The sequence below is a fragment of the Vipera ursinii genome, assembly GCF_947247035.1.
Source record: "Vipera ursinii genome assembly, chromosome: 6".
Taxonomy (NCBI): Eukaryota; Metazoa; Chordata; class Lepidosauria; order Squamata; family Viperidae; genus Vipera; species Vipera ursinii.
In genome coordinates, this window is record NC_139515.1 from 64,913,051 (window position 1) to 64,939,520 (window position 26,470).

General features: G+C 38.0%; 1 protein-coding gene across 4 annotated transcripts; it reads right to left on the bottom strand.

Annotated features, from left to right (window-relative positions):
* Positions 1–517: 517 nt before the first annotated feature.
* Positions 518–26,458, bottom strand: TOM1 (target of myb1 membrane trafficking protein). 4 transcript variants are annotated; one of them, XM_083365727.1, is made up of 16 exons: positions 26,327–26,458; positions 20,229–20,313; positions 19,479–19,557; positions 16,754–16,903; positions 15,869–16,003; positions 15,069–15,215; positions 14,128–14,244; positions 13,787–13,920; positions 13,649–13,682; positions 12,337–12,451; positions 11,829–11,949; positions 5,769–5,844; positions 4,853–4,915; positions 2,635–2,694; positions 2,147–2,186; positions 518–1,597 (listed from the first exon to the last, which is right to left on the bottom strand). In XM_083365727.1, the coding sequence occupies exons 1-16, from the start codon at positions 26,376–26,378 to the stop codon at positions 1,449–1,451; spliced, it is 1,557 nt and encodes a 518-aa protein (XP_083221853.1). In that variant the 5' UTR covers positions 26,379–26,458; the 3' UTR covers positions 518–1,448. The 4 variants fall into 4 exon arrangements, with proteins under 4 accessions (XP_083221853.1, XP_083221855.1, XP_083221854.1 ...); XM_083365729.1 differs by lacking the exon at positions 26,327–26,458 and adding an exon at positions 25,430–25,562; XM_083365728.1 differs by lacking the exon at positions 4,853–4,915.
* Positions 26,459–26,470: the final 12 nt, after the last annotated feature.

A 26,470-nucleotide genomic window follows, 5' to 3' on the forward strand; every position in this document is an offset into this window, starting at 1 on the left:
AACCGCAATGCTGATGGGGCCCTCAATGAAATTGAGTTTGACACCCCTGACCTAGAGGCTTGGGTATAAATAGCTGCATTTGCAGCCCTGTTCCCCAGTTCAGTTCCTGTAAGCAAATAAACAATGATTCTTGCTGAACTCACTCGTCTCGTCTCTTCAGTCAAGCACAGAACCCAGTACACAACAAGCAGGAAGTTCCAAAATATGGCAGACCTGACTGATCACAACTAGATCATTTAACATCATAAAGTTCAGAGTCTACAGCTTCCTATGTGCAGTACAGTACTTATCTGGCCAGCACCTTACAAATATAGTAGTTGTGATGTGCACAGTATGCATAGATACAATTCTGGTATTGACCTGGGTAATTTGTTAGGAGTTACTTCCTTGCTTTTCTTTTCTTTTTGGCTGGGAACTACAAACTCTTGCTGAGAAGCCTCCTTGTACTCTTTCTCCACATTTGATTAGAAAGTGTATTATACTGTAAACCAAGCCCAAATTTCACAGAAAGCATGTATTGGTAGTGAAGTCATTTCTTTAATATGGCATATACAAAGCAAGTCTCCCAATTTCATGGCATAATTCAACATTGCCTCCCCCCAAAAAAACTTTGTTTAACCTGGTGAATGTCATTTGCAGTTCTTTCTGAGAATGAAAGTGTGACACAATCTAAGGGAAGATTATGGTGGAAATAGAAAAGTCATGATAGTAGGTTTCATCAGATTCAATTTTCCCCCCAGAAAAGTCTTTGCCTCCTGAACAATATAGCTTTGAACACTGAAAGAAGAAAGCCTTGGAAGAAATTGATACTGCTCAGAATTACACACTATGCAGCTGGTATCTGGACTGGAGAGAGTATGTGCTTGGCTTGCAAGCAGAATTCTTAATGCAGAAATAGTGGTATGTAACACAGTGTTACATGTACATGCATGTATGAAAAAAGACCATAAGCAGTATTCTTTTTTCACAGCAAACTGGATCCCCTATTGCTAGTGGAGAAAAAAAATACAGAAAAGCTAGCTAAGGATTGAAACAACTGCCCAATTTGACATAACTACCTGTAGGATTGGGAAAAACTTACAAATCCTACTACCCATTTTCAACACACCCTTTAAGAGTCATCATCATTAGAGAAAGATACGCACAACAAAACAATGAAGAACGCACCCAAGACTGCCTAGATCTCCCAAGAGAAATCCCAATTCATCTGGCAAATGCATTTGACAGCACTGCAACCTCTTCCTACTGTTTGCTTTGCTTTAGTGTCCCCTATTGCAGCAATGATTAACCTAACCCAAAGCCGTCTGGAAAGAAGGCAGGAAAGAAGGAAAGGGGGAGATTCTCTTCTCTGATCTTGTCTCCTTTGGATTCCCCTCTCTTCCCCAAGAAGTGCAATGCAGAGCAGATAGGCCCTCTTGTAACCACGGCACACCAATCCGCAGAATGGCTCATAAAGCGAACATTGCATCTTCAGCTTTGTCCTTCTTTTGCCGAGGACCGGACTTAGTAGACATGGAAGGAGCCCCTGTGGGGGCATTGGGAAGGGTAGGAAGTTGATCTGCCACCTTTGCACGCTCCTCAAGGAATCTGTCAAACTCTGGCAAGAAAGAATTAGGGAGAATTTTAAGAGAGGAAGAGGAAGAATTAAACCAGGCCTGGAAGGGCACTAGGAGGAATTACAGCTGAAACATCTATGAGGGCTTCTTGGTGCTCTCTGAACTTGGTCGTTTTCTTTCAGACATTTCATTACCCGTTTGGGTAATGAAAGGCCTGCAAGAAAACAACCAAGCTCAGAGAGGACCAAGGACGCCTCATTTCAAGTCTGAGTTACAACTATTCTCTTCTATTGGTGAAACACCTATCTGGAGTTGCACAGTTTATATCACTGTGGTAATAATCAATCACAAAGAGTTGCTAAAAGAGCTAATGCATAGCTACAAGAACTAATAAATCTAACAGATCTTGGTAACCCTATTGGGTTACAAAAATTATAGGTATGCTAAGAAATCATATGTGTGTTGTTTATATAGGATGGTTTGATTTTAGACTTTGTACACAAGGGGGTCAATAAATGAAGAACATTTCAGGCCTAATAGCTGGGGAATATTAGTCATAAGGACAGGATATATGATTGGGTATAACTTGCCTTCACTGGTGACACCCTTTGGATCCACTGTCTCGTTTCCCTGAGGAGGAAAAAAAGGCAATATGGAAAAGAAATAAGTTAAATGGAAACTTACAGGGCTTACTTGGAACGGAATGTTCTATAAATACTAAGATCTGGTATATGTTCATCCAGAGTAGATAGAGTTTCAAGGAGCAGTTGAGTTTGGGACACAGATATCAAATTTCTGTTTTTAATGCTGATATGTCAATGACAGACAGATCTGGCCATAAAAAAAGGAAGAGTAGACATTTCCTTTTCTGCCTCAGAAGAGACTCAAGGAGAGTAGTACAAGAGAAGAAGTGTCAGTAGTTAATACTTATCATCTCTATAAGCTAGAGATAGGATCTAGGATTCCCCCCTCCCCCCCATATACCATTTAGTTATTTATGTCCCTCTCCGAAAGACAGCTGGTAGGATGTGCCGGTAATTAGCTCCTTATACACAAGCATTTCATCTTCATTACATACCACTTCAGTAGAGATCCACTGTTCAATTTCTTCCATGAAAGCAGCCTGGGGTACAGGAATCTGACAAGGAAAGTGAGAAAAAGAAAAAAGGCAGAATAGACCTTGCATACCCATGTTTGTGAAAAAAAAATATCCTCAAACCTCAGGTTTAAAAAAATCACAGTTCAAATCAGTGCAATTCCTGGAGCCCATTTTTGATTCAACATTTCTTAAATGAAGCCAGCATCATTGAAGAATGGTTAAAAAATTTTTGCACCCAGCTTGGGTCTTCTTACCTTGCAGGTACAGATGTTATGGATAACATCATAATGTATATGGAGAGACATAATTAATTAGAAGTCTTTGATATACTGTATGTTTTAATTTTATCAAGCAAAGCATAAAAAGCTTCTGTGTTTTAGTTTATTTTAGGTCATACCACTGTATTTAACAAGCTTAAAGAACATTTTTCAAAACAAAATCAGGTAATTTATGTCTAGCAAGTGCTTCTGCGGGCTTCTGCTTTACTCCCATCTTATAATATAAAGGCCACTTTAAGCTCTCACTGTGCCACTCTGGTACAACAATCATACAGTTAAGATCCGACAAATAAGATCTCTCAAAGTTTCACTTCTTTCCTCTACACTTTTATCTTTTTTGGCTAATTATTACCTCTTACACTAATCTTCTTCATACAATTGTTTATGTGGGGAACAAATGGAGGAAAGAGTGATGTGTATGCTATTTGGAGTTTCTGAATGAAAGGTAGGATGTAAATCCAATAAAAAATTTAAATAAGATTCTCAGATTTTGCCCATTTGCTTTGTTTAGTAAAATATTTTTAACATATTCTTAAAATTTAAAAGAAATAGGGTTTCTTATATAAACACATTGGTGTATTCAGTCAGCCATTTTTAACTTATCGCTGTTAAGCATGTAACCTGTGCCTGTGATACAAAGGGTTTTGCTTCCATTACAAACCAAAAATGAAAACTTGCCTGGGGAATTATATTGTAATTTCACAATATAATGATGAAACTCCACTTCTTACTTCCCCACATCTTCATTTTTAAGTTTATGTTCCTATCTTAGACCAAGTATGGTAAGCTTATCTTGATAGCCAGAATGTGCAAATGAAAGAATATGTATTTTTTTGTAGCTTTTATTTTTCAAAAGCAAGCAGGTGTGGTCTCAATAGACAGATTCTTAAGTTAAGAAAGAAATGTTCAAAGTTAAAGCACAAATACCATTAAGGCAGAAAAAGTATTGAGCTTTTGTTTACAAAAACAAAGAGAACTGAACCAGAGGAATAGAAGCCAACTAGCCCAAGGGAAGAAATCATGCAATCAGTTCCATTAAAGCCGCTCCCAGAGTCTGATCTATTTTAATCTCATTCTCTTCCCTCTGCCAAGAAAAAGCTCTTTTTTTCCCTTCAAACCGGGTTGAAAATTTGGCAAAGAGAGGCATTATTAAGAAAAATGCAGTCATTTTTTTTTTTTATTCTCAGAAGAGCTTTCTGGAACAGATGGAAATGAGAGCTACAAAAGTAATCCAGAACAGTGTATGGGTTCAGCTTGGACAAAGCAGTACAATTCCAATCCTAGGTTGATGTTATTGATTAGTTCAATGGCATTTATAATCTTGGAATCTCAGGATCAAAATGATAGATAGCTGGATATTGATTCTAGTGTTTGTGCATATATTTCTCCTGAAAGTGGACGCTATAGAAAAAAGTCAAAAGAAAAAGCAAAGCAGAACTTGCCATTAGATAACTGTATGTGCCCTATGTGAGAGTACAAATCCTTGCTTGATATGGAACCATAGGATATGGTCACTTCATAATCCTTTATAATCCTCCTCTCTATCCCCCACCCCCGAAATATGGAGAACATTTCTAGTCTCTTACGAAGATAGTCAGAAAGAAATAACGGATTTTTCGTACATAATCTCTGGATTGTAATGCAATGCAAGTGCATTCAGAGTTATACACATTGTTACAAAGATGGTGGGAATACATTAAAAAACTGTAAAAGATTCTATTTTGGCTATTGTAAAAACTTTTTCTCTACCCAGGTAGTATCTGGAATGTGGCATTTTGAAGAAAAGCTTTCTTAGCTTCAAACCTAATCATATCACTTTGTCTGCTGTTGTCCCCACACAGTGTTCAATCTGTGCCACAATATGCTTGATATTCTTTAAACGCTTCTTAAAATCTTCCCCAGCAGTGATACATTCTCACCATTCCTTGGCGCATCATCCAGTTTGTAATCGGGGCCTCATCAGTAGAAGCAACTGGCTCCAGCTAATTAAGAGAAAATTTGCTTTCAAAGAAGATAGAAAATGTGGGTGACGAGGAGAGCAGGGATCTTTTATCTAAAAGATCATGGGGGAACCATCTCTTCTGCCTGTTATTCTTTTTAATAAAATTGAAGGAACTTATGGCCGAAGTCCATAAGAGAAGGTTGAATTATCCATAGAACAGAAAGAAACTGAATGGAGAAACAGTGCTTTTTGCTCTTAAGCACTGAGTTTAAAAAGGACCTATTTAGGAGTCTAAATCAGACTTCGAAAGAAGCTCGATTCAGATGAACTATATTTGAAACCTATGTTACTATAAAGTGGATTCAACACAAGAAGATGATATATTTAGAGAACTCATCTTTTTGACTGTATTTACCCCAGGATGAATGCATAGGACTAATTCTCTTTTGCAGTTTTTTAGTATTGTATTTTTGGAGCTTGATGACTGTTAATTGATTGAAGAATTTTGATGATACATACAGCATTTTTAATTAGCATCTTTTCTTATGGCTGAGGTATAATAACTCCAATATACTGTATTGTAGAACAAAAGTATTATGAGGATTAAAATGTTATATAGGTAAATATATTCATATACAAATTCTACATGAAAACATAGAAACCTGTATTATGAAGGATAATTACTACAATCTCCCCAAATTTAGCATCCTTCAGTTATGTTGAATTACACTTCACATTGTCTCAGCAAAAATAACTGATCATGCTGGTTAGAGATCAGTGGTACATATGGGGAGGTACATGATGCCTTGAACAGACAGGACATGTCTCTTCAGTTATATAATTATGTAGTTTATACATACAACTGTCTAACAGTTTGATAGATAGCTACTCACTGCTCCTGTATTCTGTTGTCTGGCATCCAAGGCTCCAGCTAGACCTTTTGTTGCTAAAGGATCTTCATACTTCACCCTGAAAGAGGAAATCAGGTTAGCCGACATGGGTTTGGGCATTTTATCCAAAGCACTGACATTGGGGGTGCTTTACACACAGACAGACAGACACACACACACATCCCACATAGACACACCAATAGTCAGGCCCAATAGAAATGTAATATAAATTACATTAAATGTCTGATTTGTCATTTTCTTTTAAACTTTTTTACTCATTTAATGCATAACAGTTGAATGTTCTTAAGTAAACTACATTTTCTCTGAAGAAAAAACCCACTGTGATTGACTTATAAGACTTGACTTTTGGTGATCTATCTATCTATCTATCTATCTATCTATCTATCTATCTATCTATCTATCTATCTATCTATCATCTATCCTGCATATAATTTGGTAAACACTGGTACATACATGTACTTAGGTTGGCCGTAAAACCAAATTTAAAAAAAAAGGTGAGAGAGAAAGGATTTAGAGAAAATTTTAATGTTAAAATGAATAAACTCCCCTTCAATTGTCTCTTTTTATAGGCTCATACAATATTAAAGAATTTTCTAGGAATATATGGTGACATCAGATATTAGATTTATGATACTGATTAGTTGTGGACATTTGAGAATGAAATAAAACAGCAAATTCAACTGCATCAGAGATTGGAAAAATTAGCTACAAATAGTTCCATACACAGTTAGAATTCATATTTAGAAGTAAAATATCAATCAGGAAAAGAACTATTTCATTATTGGTAATCAGTAGAACTCTCAGATGAATTATTTACAATGTATGTTCACAATTTTGCTGGACATTCTCAGAATAGTTGCTAGCAAAGCTGTGAACCTGCAGGCTCTTCTGTGTATTTATGAGTGATTGAAAGACTATACCCAATCTCTGCCCAAGTTCCATGAAAAAACTGCTGACTCCTAGAGTTTGCAAATAATTGCTTAAATGTAAATATCAGTAGTTGTTGAAATACATTTGGGTAGCATTAATAAGGTTGTTAAGACACTGGCAGCACAGAAATGCTGGTATCAATTTTCCTAAATTCTCAAGCATTCTTTGTAATATATCCTTTAACCACCCATCAATCTCAAGTTTGTACAATCCTTCATACTTTAAGAAATGACTTACTTTGTATTTTGAGAAGGCCATGTGAAAACTGTAGAAAAGTTCTTTCTCCACATTCCATCTCTGTACGTTTTCCACTGTAACTGTAGTATCAGAGTTATGAAATCTTATTCTCAGCTACTTAATCTCTTTTAAGAGGCATGTGAAAAATGTTTTGCCAGGCTGTAGCTATAGTTGGATGATGCTACTGGTGTGAATTATTTATTATTTTTAGTGGACTTAGAATGGCTGTAAATCATCTTAAGCACCAATGTGCAGGAATAAAGTGTGCAAAGGGTTAAGAAGATGCCACAAAGATTTTAAGTCTAAGTCTTTGATAGCTAGATCTTTCTCTATTGCATATTGATTTGCATGCATATATACTAGGTGAAGCAGTTGCAACTGTTTCATCCTAAAATTTAATATTCAATTATAGTTTCACTGAACTTTACTGTATGTTTTCTCAATGATATAAAGCACAGAAAGTCAAGATTGCATACCTGCAGAATCTGTTTTGTTTTTGACTAGAATTAAAGAATTCTGAGTTTACACATCTATCACCAGAATTAAACGGAATGCCTAGTCATTCCACATAAAAATCCATTCAGTCAGCTTAAACTTTATTTTGGTATAATAGTTTACAACTAATATAGAACCAATTTGTTTGCTGCTAAACTGAGATTTAGAATAAGTAATTTTAGAAAAAAATAATTTATTACAAGACTACTGAAGTGGGTTGGCTGAGAATAGGTGAAAGGCTGTAAGTCACCCAATGATTCCGAGTCTTCTCAGCCCAACATCTTACAAACTAAACCTTAAAAACCCAGTTTGTTTGAGAATCTAACCTGGTCCTCTAATCAAATCTATTTCCCATTTTGAGAAAAAAAATATAGTTTTGCAGCCTGCATACACTAAGCAAATAAAACACTTTTGCACGCTATCTTTCAGTTTGATATTTTACAGAAATTATTTTGATGTTGGTAGTTGGTGGGGAAGGTTAAAGGATTATAATAGCTATTAATCTGCTGTGCCCTGCCCCTAGCAATCTGTCTATCTGCTTGCTTTTTGCAAACATCATTTTAAGTATAGCTCTACAAGAAGAGGGAATAAGATACTTTCATTTAATAGTTTTTATAAGCACTCGATATAGAACTGCTCGTGCACATAGATCTACATTTAACTCTATTTTACTTTAATATATGAACCTAACACACATTACACGCTCTCTTTTACAGATAAAATTAGACTGGCATAACGTTTCCAGATTAATTAATGCATACCGGTAGTTATTGCAATGCCTTTTCAACTGAACATCATCTCATAGAAACTGTTTCATAGAGTTACACACTTTTTGACAAAAATCACTATTTTTTGTTAATTACTCTAAAGTATAACCAGATCTGCCTTCTGTCTACATTCTACCTAAATAATTTCTTATACAGGGTCAGTGCAATCTTGGATGATGTTGCCCCAGAAATGAGCTCCCCCGAGCTCATATTTCTGTCCCACCCATAATTACTGGGACTTGTTCCTTCTTGCAGCCAGGGGGTTGGGCCACTTCTGCTCAAACTTTTCAAAGAAATGCTTGTCTGTGAAGGGCCCACTGTGCACAATAGCATCAAGGATGAAGCAGAGTGCCACCACCATACCAGTGATAAGGCAGAAAGGTAGGAATGGTTTAATGTGTTGCCAGAACTTCTGCATGATGCTTATGATGTTTGGAAAGACACCCAAGCCCAACTCCAATAAAGTTATCTTGATCTGACAGTCAAAGCATAAAAAAAAGCACAAACGTATGTGGAAGTAGAGGCAGGCTGCAGAATAGATAATCCCAATCTGGTTTCCGAGCAAAAAAATTAAAATAGGAGGCAACCAGTCCAACTTGAGATAGCAGAATAAACCGAAGGTGTCTGTTTATCAGAAAGATTACATTTGCTTAATCATAAGAGGATCTAGTAGTGCTGGAGAAATATGCTGCCAATTCCTGTGCAATTATCCAGAGTGGGAAAAGATCAGCCAGAGTGGATGTCAAGAGATTAGGTTTCAGCTGCTTCTAGTGCTGGTTCACTCTCTGCTTTCTTTCCAAATAGTTCCCAATTCTACTTCATATTATATTAGCAGCAAGCAGGCCGGGATTAGTCTTCCTGCCACCTGGTATATTCATGAGGCGTCTGTATTCTTCCTCTGGTATGGTTTCCCTTCATCTTTGAACCAGGCAGAATCTCTGAAAAGGCGCTCTCTGTAGCAAGCATTATAAGTTCTTCAGTGGCGGCAAGAGCTGAATCAGGGATGCCTAAAAGCATACTGGCACATAGCCTATTTTGCTAAGTGTTGGAGAGTGCATAAGTGCACATGCCCATAAAAACATCTGTTTCTATTAGCACCGATGTCACTCAAAAAGACTTGCTCTAATCTTATGCTATCAAGACTGAAAAATATGTCAGGGCATAGCTGTGTTTTTTTGGAACTACTGAGTTAGGCAGGACCCTCAAAATTAGCTATATATCACTGTAAGACTAAAGCCAGATGAACAGTACTTAGAATTGTGTATCATAGTTTTTTGGTATACAAAATGCCTCAGGTAATTTTCATAGCCATTCTGCAGAGTGGACCAGTACTGCCATTATTCCTATTAAACAAATCTTGGAATAAAGCGAGGGAAGGTGCAATGTCTAAGAAAATTATGGTTATTTTAAAGCTATTTGGTGAATGCATGGTTTTGCATCAGGAATGTGTCAGAAGAGTGTGTCAAAATAGCCTGTCCTATTGCAGGAAATTTCTGTGGCTTTATACAGAGAAGAGCTGTGTCAACTTTTAAGATGTTTATTTACCAAACAACTAAGTAATTAAGAATATGTGAGAAAATTAAAATCAAAGAACTTTCTGACAAACAAGCAGTTTCCTCAGAAAAATGCTACCTCAGCCATACCCTGTGGAAACAGCTCATGCTTTTAGCTTGCATAACAGCTTGCAGACAATCTGCATTACGGCTACTAGATAAATAAACAAGGTGCAGATCCTCAACTGCCAACCACCTGTTAAGCAACTGTTTGAAATTACAATGGTGCTGAACGAAGGGAGCTACAAGTTGTACTTGAAGTTCTGACTGCTGTAACAACCCTGTGCTCACATGATCACAATTCAGGAACTTGACAATTTGCCAATCCTTACAACCGATCTCAGGGATGCCACAACTGCCCCCACCAGCCTATCTCCCCCACCCAATCCTGTCCTATTATGTCTCTCGGGCTTAATTTCCACTTGGCAGGGTCCTAGGGGCCTTGGCCTGTTCCCTGTCCAACTAAGTCCAACACCCTTGGGCCAGTTCTGATGGACTTTGCTCCACTTACGTTTTCCCAAGATTGCCTTTATGAAAGAGAATCAGTCCACGTGCTTTTCTATACAGAAACCACCAGGTGCCATCCTGGAAGCATGCACCATTTTGGAAGCAGTCACAATTCTCACAATCCAAGAATGACAGTCATTTCCAAAATGGCACCTGCCTCCAAGATGGCACTAAGCAGCTTCTATATAGGAAGGCTGTGTGGCACATCAGCTGATTTTCTTTTGGAAAGGAGATCTTCAAAGATCAGTAATCAGTAATAAGATGGAGGGTTTGTGTCACTGTAAGTTGGGGGTGGGGGGCACGAAGGGAGGCTCAGCCAATCTCAATGTATACATGGTTGTACTTTGACAATAAAGGTTCATTCATTCATTTTCCAACAGAGTGTCCAGCCGATGTGCCCCACAGGCTTTTACAGAGGCTGCCTCGCACCATTCTGGAAGTGGCTGCCATTCTCACAATCTCTCAGAAGGACATGATTTTCCAAATTGCATGAATTGGAAAATCACGCCTCTCTGAGAGATTGCACAAATGGTGCCCACTCCGGAACATACAAAGCTGTTTCTGCAGGAAGACTGCAACATCACATTGGCTGGAGGTCAGAAAAAGTCAGTGGAACAAAGCATGACGGGGAGAGAAGGTCCAAGGGGCAGGAAGCTGTGCAAGGGGTGCCTTGAGGGTGTGAGAGGTCCTGAAAACCCAGCACAACCAGAGTGAGCCGGGGAAGTGCATAACATTAACTAAGGCATTAGTCTTAATTGACTGTTACTTTGCTAAAACTGCACTTATTCATAATTCTGTTCTTCATTTGGTCCATGTTATTAACAACAAACCTTCCATTTTATTGCAGCTGCAATTCACAGAAACCTCTAGAGATTTAGGAAATGCCAAGGAGGACAGGGAGTGGAGGAGAGGAATGTGCTAATTACAGCTGAGGTTAGTCCTAGTTCTTCTGAGTAGAACAACAAACAGACTTTTGAAATTTCAACAATTTAACTCTGCAAACCACACTAGCATTATGGTTAAGGCATAATAAGACACAAAATATGTTTTGTTAGTATCACTGTATTAAAAATTTAAGGAGTCAATACCTAAAATTCAATAGTTTATTGTCAAAAAGGAAATCTAATTCCAAACGGTACTACTCATTCCCAAACTGACACCAAAACTAGGAATTTCAACTTCACATACAACATGGAAAGACTGAAGCTATGTGAACCAAGTGACATCACTTTCAAAACTTATTCTTCGTAATAGTGGCAGCCTTGATTTCAGTCTCCTGGTTTGTCTTAAGTACTTGCAGGACTTAAGAATTTTGGATTAACAACTTCCTTCTCTGCATGAAAATATATGGAAGGGCAGATAGTCGAAAGCTTTTGAAATTATGTCTATATTTAAAAAATGTTTTGCATAGATGAAATCAAAATGACACCAGTAAAATCTGAATACAGACATACATTAATTTACCAAATTGGGCATTCAATCTCTTAGTTTGAAAAATTTGGTTTACAGTATTAATTTCTGCCCGTTTTAATATAGTGGGTATATTCACTTACTCTTTGCGTTGCTCAGCTAAGGAACTGCCACGGGTCAGTGCAAACATATCAAACTCTTCTTCCAGTTTGCTGGAATTATTGAGGGACTGCAAACCTGCACTGACACTGCTAGAACCAAGATCTATAAGGCAAAAAACAGCAAGGTATCTCTAGAATGTTAAAAATACATGATGATTTAATGAACCTATCAGTCTGAAAAAGAAGAATCAAGCTTTCTTGCATGGAGGGGGGGGGCAAATTCTCCAGAAGAAGAAAGTATTACAAAGATCTATTGTGACTTCTACACAGCATGCATTTGGCCAAATATGGCGATTTGGTTTTCAGTAATTTCTCAATAAATCTGCCTATTAGTGATTGTGTTTGCCTGCATTCAAACAATGTTGTTTGTTGTTTTTAATTAGGAGGGAAATTGTATAAAAACTAGAGAGCGCTCGCCAAATGGTCAGAAGTTTGAATTGGAATGGGGAAAATAATTTTGCAGCCCTACAAACCCAACTAACATACTTACCAATTCCTGCAAGTTGAGATGAAAGTGTATTGGCAGTTTCAGGAACGTTTTGTGCTGGTGCGATACTAGGTCCCATGTCAAGCAGACTGTTTTCATTCTCTGTCTCATTTTGTTGCTTGGGAAAAAAAAGTAAAACAAAATGCATTTTGCTAATCTTGGATTGCTGTGAAGGATTATAGCATTTCTTTCAAAACATGCCTCCCAATTCACAGATCATGTGTTTGGATTTGTTGGGGAAATCCAACCGAGGATATGAAAGCCTGAGAAAAGGGTGATATGAATGAAAAGTTGCTACATTAAACAGTCAGTTAAATAGAGAAACAAGGAAACAAAGGAAAAAAAGGCCACATAGCCCTTCCCATGTTCAAAGGAATTCTCACACAAGCATTTCCTGGGGCATCTTAAGATTTCAATACGTATCAGACTTCATGCTTCCAATGTAGGTTCTACTGTGCAATCAGTAAAATTTTGGGGGCTTCCTGGAGTTGAAGTTTATGGAGTTATGAAAGTATATGACAAAAACGACAAGTCTAATAATGTACACAAATTAAGAAAAGCGTTTTTGGATTGAAATGAAAATATTATTCACCATCTCAAACTATTCCCTACATTGATTGGCTGTCGATGTCCCATTTCTATCTGGAAAAGTCAGAACTGAATCTAGGATCTTTGGCACAGAGTACACAAACTCTTACCCTGAATCACAACAATTGCCCTAGTTTAGGAGCAGTCCAAACAACCAGGTACACTAACGAACAATCCTCCTAGAATCTTTCTCTAAATCTAGTAAATGCAAAACTTGGTTAAATTTTAGGCATCATAAAGTGATATGTATCCTGAATCATAAACTGATGTGCATCCTGTATTGCAAACATTTTGGCACAACCAAACCGAGGTAAGTTCCCCAGCAAAATGCCACTAGAACTTTTAACAGCTTTATGTTGTTGTTTAGGTGGAAAAAGCCCAACTATAAATATCTGAAGCCAAGAAGGATTGTACAAAATAAGATCAAGTATGCTTTTGCAGTCACTATCTATTTTATCTTATTCTCTAGCAGTATGACCTCATGAGCATGCTTTGAAGGAGTACTTAGTGGTCAAATAATTACATTAGGACAAGGAAATCCCAGGATCAAGTCCACCCACAGCTAAGGAAATTTACAGGTAATTTTAGGCCACATACTCTTTCAACCCAAGCTATCTGTCTGGGTCGCTTTGGAGGGTACAGATTAGTAAAGGCAATGTATGTTCTCCTGAGTTCTTGGAGAAAAGGTGGGTTGTAATTCAAACAAAGTAAGTAAGTGATGAAATACCTTTGCAGACTGGCCAGATCGGAGCCGTTCAAACCTATGAGGATCAAGGAGATAGTTTCAATGGAAAACAGCAGGCTGCTTCATTTATAAAAGAGAAGGGAAAGAAAAAGGGAAAGGGAAAGTTGATATCAGAAATACCGTTCATGGCGCAGGAAAATATTGTTGAGGTTGTCATTCACAATGAGCAGCTCCTCAGTTAGCTGTTCATTGAGGATGCGGGGAATCAGCTCCAATATACGCTGCTGCATTGCTTTACATGTCCGGTTGAGTTCCTAGACGCAGAAGGAAGGTACAAGTTATGAGAACAGAACCAAAGAAACTAAGTTAAGAAGCAGCTGCTAATAACTAATCAGTTAAAAATCTAGGTTTACTCATCCAGGTCATGAATCCGAAAATTAGTTTTTGGGTTCAGGCTCAATGATTGCTAGGTTGAACTAAATGTCACTAAATAGTAGATGTCACATTTCAGCACTTCGTACCTGGAGCAGTTCAAGGTCAGAAGGTTCAGTTTGTCCTGGCACTAATTCTGTTAACATCTCAGACATTACTTTTACATTTCCATTCACCACTTCCAATTCACTGCGCAATTTTCCAATCTGAAAACAACAATAGAGACATTTTCTAAGCATTCCGTTGCTGATATGTTGCCTTAATTTGTCAAACTAATAGTCATCCATCTAGTATAATCTGGTTGCTCTTGTCTATCAAGTTTTCTCTGTTCGTTAGGTGTGATAATTTACACATAAATAAGCTCAGTATTTTCCTGCTCCTTTCCTGGCTATTTCCAGGAATCTCCTCAAATTAATTTTAGATTCTGAGTTAACAACACCTATTCCTCTTTTACCTTGAATTCTTCAGCTCTATGGTTAGACAGATGCAAATAGAGCTGAGTTTGTCCTACGTTAGAACAGATAACTGGAATTTTGTCTCCAGTGTTATGTCGTTACAGTCAATATGACCTAAAGTCTATCAGCTAAAAGTGAAAGCTAAGAGGCACCATTTCAAACTTTGCATATAAGTTATGAATAGATTACAAAGGGTGTGACATATGTACTAATGGAAGTGGTCTTATTAGTGAATTATACATGGGAGCCTGGCTATTCCCTTCTCCCCTGGCTTCTGCTCAGAAGTAATGTTTTTATACTGAACATCTGAAATTTAAAAAAAGATAATGTTCCCTGTATGACAAATGTAATAAGGATTGCTGACAATTTACCGTCATCCCAGGAAAGAGAGAAATCCTTATATCCTGTCTAAATCGTCTGTTTAATATTGTTACTCTTTCAGACAAACATGTCCTTTGACATTGGTCCATAAGATGCATGGATTCTTGTTTCAGAAAGTCAGAAAGTAAAAATGGGCGGCCTTCAACAAAAAAACTCTTATATAGAGAGAAAGGAGTGGTTAGTGTTGCTCTTACCTGGTCTGGCGTAGGTGTGATAGAGGCATCAGCTGCAATCTCTGGAACTTGTGGTAAGGACACAGGGTGCAGGATTGAATCTATCGCTTGAGGAGAATCTGCTGATGAAGTAACTCCTGACTGGGAATCTGGTGGTGTGTATACAGTCTAAAGAGAAATCCATAAAGGAGAGGAAGAACAGTTCAATTATTTCTCCTTAAAAAATTCTGCCCTATATATTATATGCTGTTTTTCTTACCCACAACTATAGTGTTTTCTTTTTATCTAAGTAATGAGCTGGTCAAAATGTTTCCCATTCTCCTTAATGTTTCTTTATGGTTTCTAAAGCAGGCACTGCAGTCAGGTTCTTTTCATTTCTCTGCATGAGTAGCAACCAGCAGTAGGATGAAATATGTTACTTTTCAAAACAAAGCAGATTTTCAACTAGACTGTGTGCTTTGGGGGAAATGTCCAAAATAGTTTGTGTTCAAAACCCTCAACTATGTCTTTCAGTGATTATGAGGCCTGTTTCTAGAATTCTGTATGGTTCTTAGACTTTGATTATGATAGCAATAAATTACCCTAAATAAATAAATAAACCAAGTGATCTGCTTACTTTCACCACACTTGATATATCTTGCCATGCAGTTCATTTTTTTTTCATAACATGTATCAGTTTGGAAAGGGGAAAAAATTGGAACAGATCAACAGCACTATTTCTAAATACCTTCAAGATACATTTCATATAATATTATTCATATAACATTTCACTCTAATATTTGTAATGCAAATGAAGAATTATTGTGCATCAAAACATTTACCCTCTGTGGTGTATGGATGGGTGATAGCATATCTAGATCTGTCATGGGAAACTCCAGGCCTTTTCTCCTCAGGTCCTCATAAACAGTTACAACCCCAGTCAGGTCCGGTGCACTACGAAAGGCATCAGCCCAGGACTAGATAGGCAGGAAAACAATTACAATTTTTTCATTTTTAAACTCCTGTGTGATTTTTTTTATAAGCAGGAACATTATGATTCTGTTAAGCATGCAAGAAAAGCAGATTGTGTTAAAAGCAAAGAGGAATTACCAGATTTGAACATTCCATAGTACCCTAGATATTTCAGCTTTTTAAAGGTTTTTGGCTGCATGGGCTGGTCAGAGTCTAAATGCTGGAATGATCTGATAAATACTAGATATATGGTAACACTAACAGCATATAGCTGTTAGAAAACCTGATTTTGACTTTTTAAAAATGTTTGCCACCCATCTTATCACAATGTTAAGTTTCTAGCCCTTGTGACCATAAGCTTGTAACTGCTCCAGCTGAGATCTAAAAGAAACAGTAGGTTTTATGAGTTTAAAAAAAATAGCTTTTGCCTGTTGCCTGCGTTTTGCCTCTTTCCATGAACAGTAACATAATTATTTATACAAAATGAGGTCTTAAATTATTTATAATAATTTTATACAAGATAAGTTCTGATATTATGTAAACTGAATACATGTACAATGTACATAAATGTTTCAGATTTCAGTTATCCTCAGGAAATCAAGTATGGGTAGAAAGTTTACTTCTATTTAATAAGCATAGATTACATACTGCCATGAAAATAATCTGGGTTTGTGGTTTAGTCAAAGTAATTGTGGGTCTGTTATCATTCATGGAGACCCTCTGAAAAACAGAAAGATTGACAGGGATGCACTTACTTGGATGAGGGTCAGCACCTTATCATGTACAATAGCTGGAGGATTGTTTTTGGGAAGGATAGTTCGTACTAATACACCTTCTACAAAATCCTGGCTAGCAACAAGTATGTGAAAGCGATGACCACAGTTTTTGACACATGTCTCAAGTACCTGCAAAGTCAAAGAAGATACATTAGAAATTACTTTTGGTCTACTTGCTTTTTGCTTTTTCATTTCCTGATCACACTACAGCTAGTGTTTTAGAAATACCTACGTGTCACCAATCCCAAGTGATTCAGTTCCTTGGTTGCAAAAACAAGATAAGTTCTGATATTATGTAAATTGGATTGAATTGGTGTCCACAGGCAAATAGAAAGGGATAGTTGTTTCACATTAGAGCAATAAAATTATTCTTCTACTGTCAAGTGTATTTGCACTCTTTCAATTAATTCAGACAATCTTCACAATATACTTTTTTTAAAAAAAACTGTGCTTCCTCTTACTTATATGAAAACTTAGTATTCCAGGTTAGAGGTCACTCCTCTTTTCCATGTATATCCTTGAGATAAGACAATTACCACAACAGCTTTCTCCCTTGCTAGCACCTTCCTAATGGAGCAGAACTGCCTCTCACACAGTTTGTCAATAAAGCTTAACTGGAAAGCTATCCCCACTGACAGATGGTAAAAAGCAAAGGTGAGAGAGAAAGTGAAGGGATAACTTTATGTATAGTGGAAGTAAGTCTACACACCCCTGTTAAAATACCAAATTTTTGAGATGTAAAAAAATTGAGATCGAACATAGAATAATAGAGTTGAAAGGGACCTTTTAGTTTTTAACCCCTTGCTGAGCAGGAGACCCTATACCATTTCAGACAGTGATGGAGCACCCACAACTTCTGAAGACAAGCTATTCCATTGGCTGATGGCTCTCACCATTAGGAATTTTCTCCTTAGTTCTAGGCTGCTTCTCTCTTTGGTTAGATTCTATCCATCGTTTCTTGTCTTGCCTTTTGGTACTTTGGAAAATAGTTTGATCCCCTCGTGTCTGTAGGAGCCCCTCAAATACTGGAAAATCACTTCAGAATTTTTTCCACTTTTAATATAACATATAAACTATACAATTCAATTGAAAAAACTGAAATCTTTTATGCATAAACATAACAATAAAAAACTAGAATAACGTGGCTGCATAAGTATGCCCACCCTCTTATAATCAGGGATGTGGCTGTGTTCAGAATTAATCAGCCACATTCACAATGATGGTACACACCTGCCATCAATTTAAATGACTCTGATCAAGTTCAGCTATTTTAGTAGGATTTTTCTGACATTTACTCAGTTGCCTTTTACAGCAAAAGCCTGCAAAGGGCTTACAAAGAATCAAAGGGATCTCATTGTTGGAAGGTATCAGTCAGGAGAAAGGTACAAAAAAATTTCTAAGGCATTGGATATCCCAGGGCTCTTCAAACCTGGCCCTTTTACGACTTGTGGACTTCAACTCCCAGAATTCCTTAGCCAGGCACGCTGTCTGAGGAATTCTGGGAGTTGAAGTCCACAAGTCGTAAAAAAGCCAAGTTTGAAGAGCCCTGGGATATACCATGGAACACAGTGAAGACCGTTATCAATAAGTGGAGAAAATATGACAATGACATCTCCTATAGATATCCCTCCATAACTGAGGGGGAAAAAAACAAGACAAAAAAGTGGTCCAAGAGGCTGCCAAGAGGCCTACAGCTACATTAAAGTAGCTGCAGGAATTTTGAGCAAGTGCTGATGGTGTGCTACATTTTACAACAATCTCCCAATTTATCATTTGTCTCGGCTCTGGGGTAGATGGCAAAAGGGAGACTTTTCTCACAAAGAAAAACATCCAAGCCCAGCTACATTTTGCAAAAACCCTATAAGCAAGTCTGACAAAAGCATGTGGGAAAATGTGGTCTGGTAAAACCAAGTTGACGTTTTTGGCCATAATTTCAAAAAGCATGTTTGGCACAAAAACAATACCGTGTCACCAAAAGTACATCATACCACAGTGAAGCATGGGTATGTCAGCATTATGCTTTGGGGCTGCTTTTCTTAGCTGGAACCAGGGCTTTAGTCAAGGTGGAGGGAATTATGAACAGTTCCAAACATCAGTCAATGTTGGCATAAAGCCTTTAGGCCTCTGCTAAAATGCTAAAGCTGAACAGGAATTTCACCTTTCATCACAAGGACCCAAAGCATACTTCCAATTCAACAAAAGAATGGTTTTACCAGAAGAAGATTAAAGTTTTGGAATAATCCAGCCAGAGCCCGGATCTGAATCCAACTGAAAATCTGTGGTGTGACCTGAAAGGGGTGGTGGTGCACAGGAGATGCCCTTGCAATCTGACAGTTTGGAGTGCTTTTGCAAGGAAGAGTGGGCAAAGATTCCCAAGGCACAATGTGACATGTTGATAAGCAGCTCTTGCAAAAAACTGAACGCTGTTGTAAAATCAAACGGTGCTTCAACAAAGTATTAGTTTAAGGGTGTGCATAGTTATGAGCTACATTATTCTGGTTGCTTACTGTTATTTTCATCCTAAAAGATTTCGGTTTGTTTTTCAATTGAATTGTATAGCTTATACGTTATATTAAAAGTGGAAAAAAATCTTTGAAGTTATTTATCTTGATGTGGTTTTTTTTACATCTCAAAAACATGGCATTTTAACAGAATGTGTAGACCTTCTATTCTACCGTGACTGAAAAATCTGCATCATACTCACTGTCAAAGCCAGCATCACTTCGTGGAAATTCTTATTCCCGGCAATCCTTTTCTTTATGGCTCGAAAAGCATCTTTGGGCCTAACAATAGCAAATGTCAGATTATAAAAGTACTAACATTGAAAAAGAGACATATACTTGCAATTTGCCAGACAATAAGGGTCAGAATCAGGTTTGTTCTTCTTCAATTATACCCTGGAATCACCCAACCAAAGCAGAAAAAGAGCAACCTCCTCTTCACAATACAGTAAATGATTTTCTTTCTCCCCCAACACACAACATTTTTATTCACATAAATTAAAAGAACCAAGATTCCTAAACATAACGAAAATACCTGAAAATGAGGCACTAAGTTGGAAAAGAAGATAATTTAAATTATTTAAAGAATTAACAATTAACATTAACAGATCTAGAGAAAAATACATTAAGAGTCGTTTTAGTTTTTTCAGATGTCAGGAAAAGTGTGTAAGATTGATTTTACCCTTGTGCAAAGTATTACAACTATGATAATGGGATTTTTGGCATTGATAACAAAAAACAGTGTTTGAGCTATGCTCCTTTTTGAAAATTGTCAGAAGACCCAGCGTTGAGCTTTTAAGTTTTATATCAATGCTCCCTGTTACAAGTATCACTTTTCCTGAGCTGGGTGTGTCTATAAGAAACTCGGGAAAATGTGTAGGCGAATGCAAAATCATCAGTGAACATATCCAGAAAATGACTGTTGATTCTCTGTTCAGCACTTGTTTCCTTACCCTTCTTCTGTCTCATTAATGATGTCACAGATTTCCATGTTAAGAGCCCAATCTTCATTCTGTAAGGAGCCATCAGTAGCTTTCTCTGCGGAAATAGAAAAAATACAACCTCTATTATTCAATTTACTAGGCTTATATACAGCTTCAGCCACTGCTGACTCTGAGAGGTTTATACAATCAAATACACATAAACTTTGAAATAACCAGTGCCAAAACACATAAACTTGATTTAAAAAAAGTAGTGTAAGATCATTACAACTGGTAACAACATTTACAGTGCACCGGGGAATAAATACAATTCAATTAAATGAATACATTCTCAAATGAATACATATCCACTCCTAAGATCGGCTGATAGAGCTAGATTTTGATAGGTTTCCTGAATCTTAGCAAGATTGGGGCCAGTCAGTGTTTAGGAAAAATATTATTTCAGAGAAGGGGAGGAGCAGTAGAGAAAGTATACTTTTTCAGTGTCTTCTGATGGCACTGCCTGAGAAGGAAACCACATGGATTCTACTCTTTCTGATGGTATTGAATGAACAAATACAACTGGGAGACAGTCCTTAAGACATATATCTGTTATACAGAATCATACAGAGCTTTAAGGGATGATGACCATCATCTCAAATTGCACACAAAAGCCAATTGGTAACCAGTGCAGTTCAGAATGTACAGATGCATCCATAACTATTTGAACTGCTCTATTCTGGACCAATTATAACTTCCTAATGGTCTTTAACAACAGCCCCCGTGTACATGGTGTTGCAACAGAGCAAATGAACCAAAGTGTGAATGGCCTTCTGTTCTGGGAAAGTTTGCAGTTGGTGCATCAATTGAAGCCATTTTCCTAGACCAGAATGGGCCAACATGCCATGGCCAATTCAATAATTCAATTTAATTATTTAAAATAATTTAAAAAATATTTTAATTTTTTGTCATTCGTGTTTCATTTTGTCCCAACTTTTGCATTCTTTCTTTAATGATTCTATTCCACCATTTCTTTGATATTGGTGTAACTCTTGTCCTGGGGCGAGTTGGCAGTGGTGAGTTGTCTATGGTGTGCTATCCTAGACCCTCCTAGACCCAGCTTCACTTGCTCTTCAAATAGGAGCTGTGAGTCATAAAGGACCCTTTGAGAATAAACCAGTTCAGTATAGTGAACCATGATCTTATCCACAATTAAAGATGGAACATCCCTTGTAAAAAATCTCTAGATGTAGGCCCCATTCTCCTTAGGACAGATAGCAGGGACCAAGCCAGTCAGTTACGGTGCCTAGTAATCTCTTTGTTTACTCCCATGATACAGACGGTGTTTTGCTACCGAGCCTTAGTCATGTGATAACTCTTTAAAAATGCTTTTAAATCCCAAATACTACAATAAAGTAATACTACGAAAAGCAAAACAAAATAAGAAAATGAACAGAAAAAGCTATACAATTATATATACAACAGAACATAAACTCTTAAACAATAATTAAACCTTGACCATACACTAATAGGGCAATGGTGTCCCTCCACCCCATTAGTCATGTGGCTGGTTGCTGAAAACCCTTTGATAGGTTTCTCCTTGTTTGCTTATCCAGGTTTTGGTTATAATAGTCTATTCAACAGCTACCGTCTCCACAGATGTGCAGTTTCAGGCAAACACTTGATTTCTGAGGTCTTATAGAGGCAGTAAGGAGATGGCAACATGCAGTTACACTCTGCCACTACTTCTGTAGCACCCCCTGAACTCAAATGAATATTTTCCTGAGCCTGCATGGCTAGCATCACACTGTAGAAAAAGACATGTACCAAGGTGGCTATGCTGAATCTAAACTGTCTTTGCCTATTTCAGAATAACATACTGCACAATGCTAATCTATGAAAGATTCTTCAGAGGGAAAAAATGTGCAACAGAGTATAATAACAGAGTATTATAATGTAGGCAGATCTTGTTCTCTCTGCAATGTTGCTAATGCCAGGGTGATGACCGACAAGCTGTTAGTGCTAATGTTTAATCCTGCAATCAGTGGAGTCTCAATTGCTTTTGGCAAACAGTTTGATTTAAGTTCAGGGAAGAGTATTGTCAATGTAAAAAAAAAAAACCCACCACTATCACCACCACCAAAAAGTGGATGTCTAGACTTAAACTAATAGTAGCTGATAATAACAATTAATTAGCTAATGGAAAAGAAAAGAACCAAAGGTACAAGTTATCTACAGTAATATAAACAAGCAACAAACAGGACAAATGAAAGAAAAAGAAATTTCACTCAGAAGAGCAGATTAAAAATGCCACCGATTTTTCCTGGATGAATTACTCCAGACATGTCAAACACAAGGCCCGGGGGCCGGATCCGGCCCGCAAAATGGTTTCATGCGGCCCACGAAGCCATCCTGGAAACAGTGAGGGAACGGCCCCCACTGCCTTGGCCTTGGCCCAGAGACCCTCCTTCTGCCAGAGACCCTCAGATCTGTCCCACTCCTGCCCAGGCCCCCATAGGCACCCTTTATGCGAACGATGGAGAGCTGGCCACACCCACCCAGTAGGCCATATGCACTCTAGCCACGCCCACCCAGTAGGCCACGCCCACCCAGGCCATACCCACCCGGCCCCCTGAGGGCAACCGCAATGCTGATGCGGCCCTCAATGAAATTGAGTTTGACACCCCTGAATTACTCTAATAAAGTAATAATAACAGTCTAGCACCAGTAATTAGCAAACTGAAACCCTTAGGAGGTGCCTGGGCTTTTTGGGATTTCCAAGGTGTGGTTCAGTTTTTAAAACAATGAATACTATTAACTGAAAGCTGTGAAACTAATTATGTTAAAATATATTAGATATTATAAGAGTGAGTTCAGTCTTAAGAGATCTTTATCCTGCCTGCTTCTGAGCAAATCACTAACAGTCTGGTCCCAGGTGTCTTGAAGTCTAAAGACCCTGAAGCCTACTTTTTAACTGATTGGATAAGGTAGTAAAACAATACTTATAAGAAGCCAGTGGTAGAAATTATTAGGGTGTTGAAACTGAGTGTCACAAACATGCTGTTACAAAGCAGCTCTCTCCCTCTGTCATTATTCAGATGATTTAATTTATCAGATTTTAGGTGCCACATGATTTCACAATACATGTAGTAGTGGAATTAGACAGAATTATTCTGTTGTGATTCCGTGCCAGCCTGTGATCCTGACAGCTGTATATTTTATAAAATATAAAAAACAGACAACTTACTTCACTTCCAGTACTTAGGAGAACACGTCTTATATTAAAAAAATGTCTTTTCCACTGTTAACAATTAGTGTCCTTTCTGAAGAGAGAATTGTCACTATTGCTTCTGGAACCACTGCCACCAAAATGGGTTTTCCCAGTTACCCCTACCTCTTACTAACTAAAGACACAAGTGCCAATAGTTGCTGAGTTCATATTTGGATACATTTTGAAAGCAACAATTTATAGAATCATAGGTTGGAAGGAACTCTGTGTCCAAGGCAGGAATCCTTATACCATCTCGGATAAATAGTTCTACAATATTTTCTTGAAAACCTCCACCCCCTATGTGGGTCTACGGAGCACCCATAACTCAGGAACCAAGCTTGTTTGCTCTTCAAATTTGAGAAACACAGAACATGAGCTATAACAAGGCATATTTGTCCATGGCAAAGTGATACTATATTAGTAACTTCTTCCATTTCCTTATGACTGTGCATTATGCTGCAAATGAAAACCACTGGCCTGATTCTATCTCATTGTACAGTTCTCATGTTTGGCTGTGCTGAACATCTCTTTAGATTGAGATCTCATAAAAGAGCCTCATCCTATCAAATAAACCCTTTTTTCCTCTCATATATCAATGAAATAGATTTTGAGTTATAATATTTCATGTTTTTGCATTTGAAGTGGGGAAAAACAAGAAAAATTATTTTATTTAAACAAAAGCTTTTATTAAGCTTTTCTAAACACAAGGTCCTCAATAGTGATGTGAATGATAGATGCTAAATTCAGCTTCGGAAGCTATAATTAGAACCATCAACACCTCGGAAGTCTAACTCAGGCCACACAATTTCTATACAGAATAAACAAAGCAGTTTAAATCTCACCTGAAAACTACAAACAATTCTAGTTGAAAGACCACAAAATTAAATGTGCCAGCAAATTTAATATTCCAAACTAGTAATATATGTGAGTTTTGCCTGAGTTCTTACAGGCAAACTCAGCAAGATATATCTTAGCCTGCTGCCAGGGTGTGGAGATTTGGCAATTAATGACACATCACTAATATGTTAAGAATTACTGGTTATGAAGGTTTTGGATTCCAAGGGCTCCAATATCATCAGAAACTATTATTTTTATCCACTAAAAACAGAAGAGGATTTATCAGTTAATACCATTAACATCTATTACAGTCTAAGCATATTTCAATTGCTTCAAATTTCAATTGCTTCAAATTTCAATTTGCTTCAAATTTCAATTTGCTTGTTTAAATTACATTTCAAACACATAAGTTGAATAAAATGAAGCAAAGCACAAAAATCAGTGGAACAGATTTTTACGTTATTTGGTTTCAGTTGATTTTAATGTCTCTAATCTCTAAGTCTAGATTTTTCTCAGCATTATGAACAGCATACACATGTGTGTGAATTTAGGCAAAGATCTTATTTAGGAGTTTAACTTCAGATTTAAATCAGAAATATATTTTAGTAAGTCACATGGGATTTTTATAAATGAAACAGATTGTGATGCCACAAGGAAAAGATATACCTGTAGAATAGTAAGATGGCACTTGTGTGGTATGCTTTTTTCTTACAAAAATACATGTTTGCGTGGCTATATAATACATATAATACACATCGCTGGCAATGCGTTCTCTGACACAAGAACCCCAAGATCAATAAATGAATCTTTTTGGCATGCCTTAATTTTAAAATTACAGTACCTGTACCTACACAGCACTTTTCTTCCAGATAAAGAAGGAAGGATTTAGGAAACAATGTCATTATTTTCTCACCCAATAGGCATTCTTGATTATAGGGTCCATTGCTGAAATCTGTCCTAAGATCCTTAACTTAGAACATATTCATTAAAAAAGGAACAGCAACAGAGAACGTAACTCTACAAACGTTTGAGAACTACAGTTCCCAGGACCCCCTGTTTGCATGACGGAATGCTTCAACGTGCGAATCAGCAACAACAGTAAGGCCACAGGCTCCTCGCCAGTCACTTAAACGATACAGATAGAATTTTTTTCCTCTCTCTTAGGAAACCAGGACCAGACTTTTTTTTAGTGCTCCAAACAGCCAACCATTTTTCATTTTGTTCCCCACTCAATGCCATCCCCACGGGACAGACCGCACCTAGAAGAGATGGAATTCGTAGTCTACTAAGTACTTCACGTGGACGGTCTCTGGTTACTGGGACGACTAGAGCAGCGTTTTCCAACCTTAGGAACTTGAAGATGCGTGGACTTCAACTCCCAGAATTCCCCAGCCAGCAAAGCTGGCTGGGGAATTCTGGGAGTTGAAGTCCACGCATCTTCAAGTTCCTAAGGTTGGGAAATGCTGGACTAGAGGAAGGAAGGATTTAAGCCTCTGCCCATTCTGTTTGCCAATTAGTGCTTTTGCGACAACCTCGAAAGCAACTGAAGGGCAGCCTTCGAAGACCTTTTTAAAATTATTTCAACTGTTGGTAGGCAGCCCACTCTTAAAAGATCGACTACGCTACAGCGAACAGCCTTCCAGGGGGCGTGACGTTTACACCAGAGGCGCGTCCCCTTTAAATAAGCAAACTTTATCCCTTCCTCGAGACCCCCCCCTCTACTGTTACCGCGACAGGATTGGCCCACAAGGCCTACCCCAAGAACCCGCCTCTTCGATGACACCTCATTGATCGGCACGAAATGTCCGTCAGAAAGAGTGTCCTATCCGCATCGACCAGGGGAAAAAAACACATATCTCTAAACCCCGCCTCCGTGGTTTGTAAGCTCCGCCCCTCCCGCGGTCAGACGCTGACCTGAGGTAAAATCTGGAGTTTAAAACTACGGTCGCGCCAGCGGTCGAACTCGGGAGATACACGGGGGACGGAGGAAGCCCTAAAACGCAAGAATCAGGCTGCAACTCACCAATACGCTGTCCGACCGGAGAGCTGAAAGGATTGCCGAGGAGAAACTCCATCACCACCTCCTAGACAACCGCCACGGCTTAGCAGGCATCAGCTGACGGGGGCCGCGAGCGGATCACGTGACCAGCCTGAGCTGCAGGAGGGC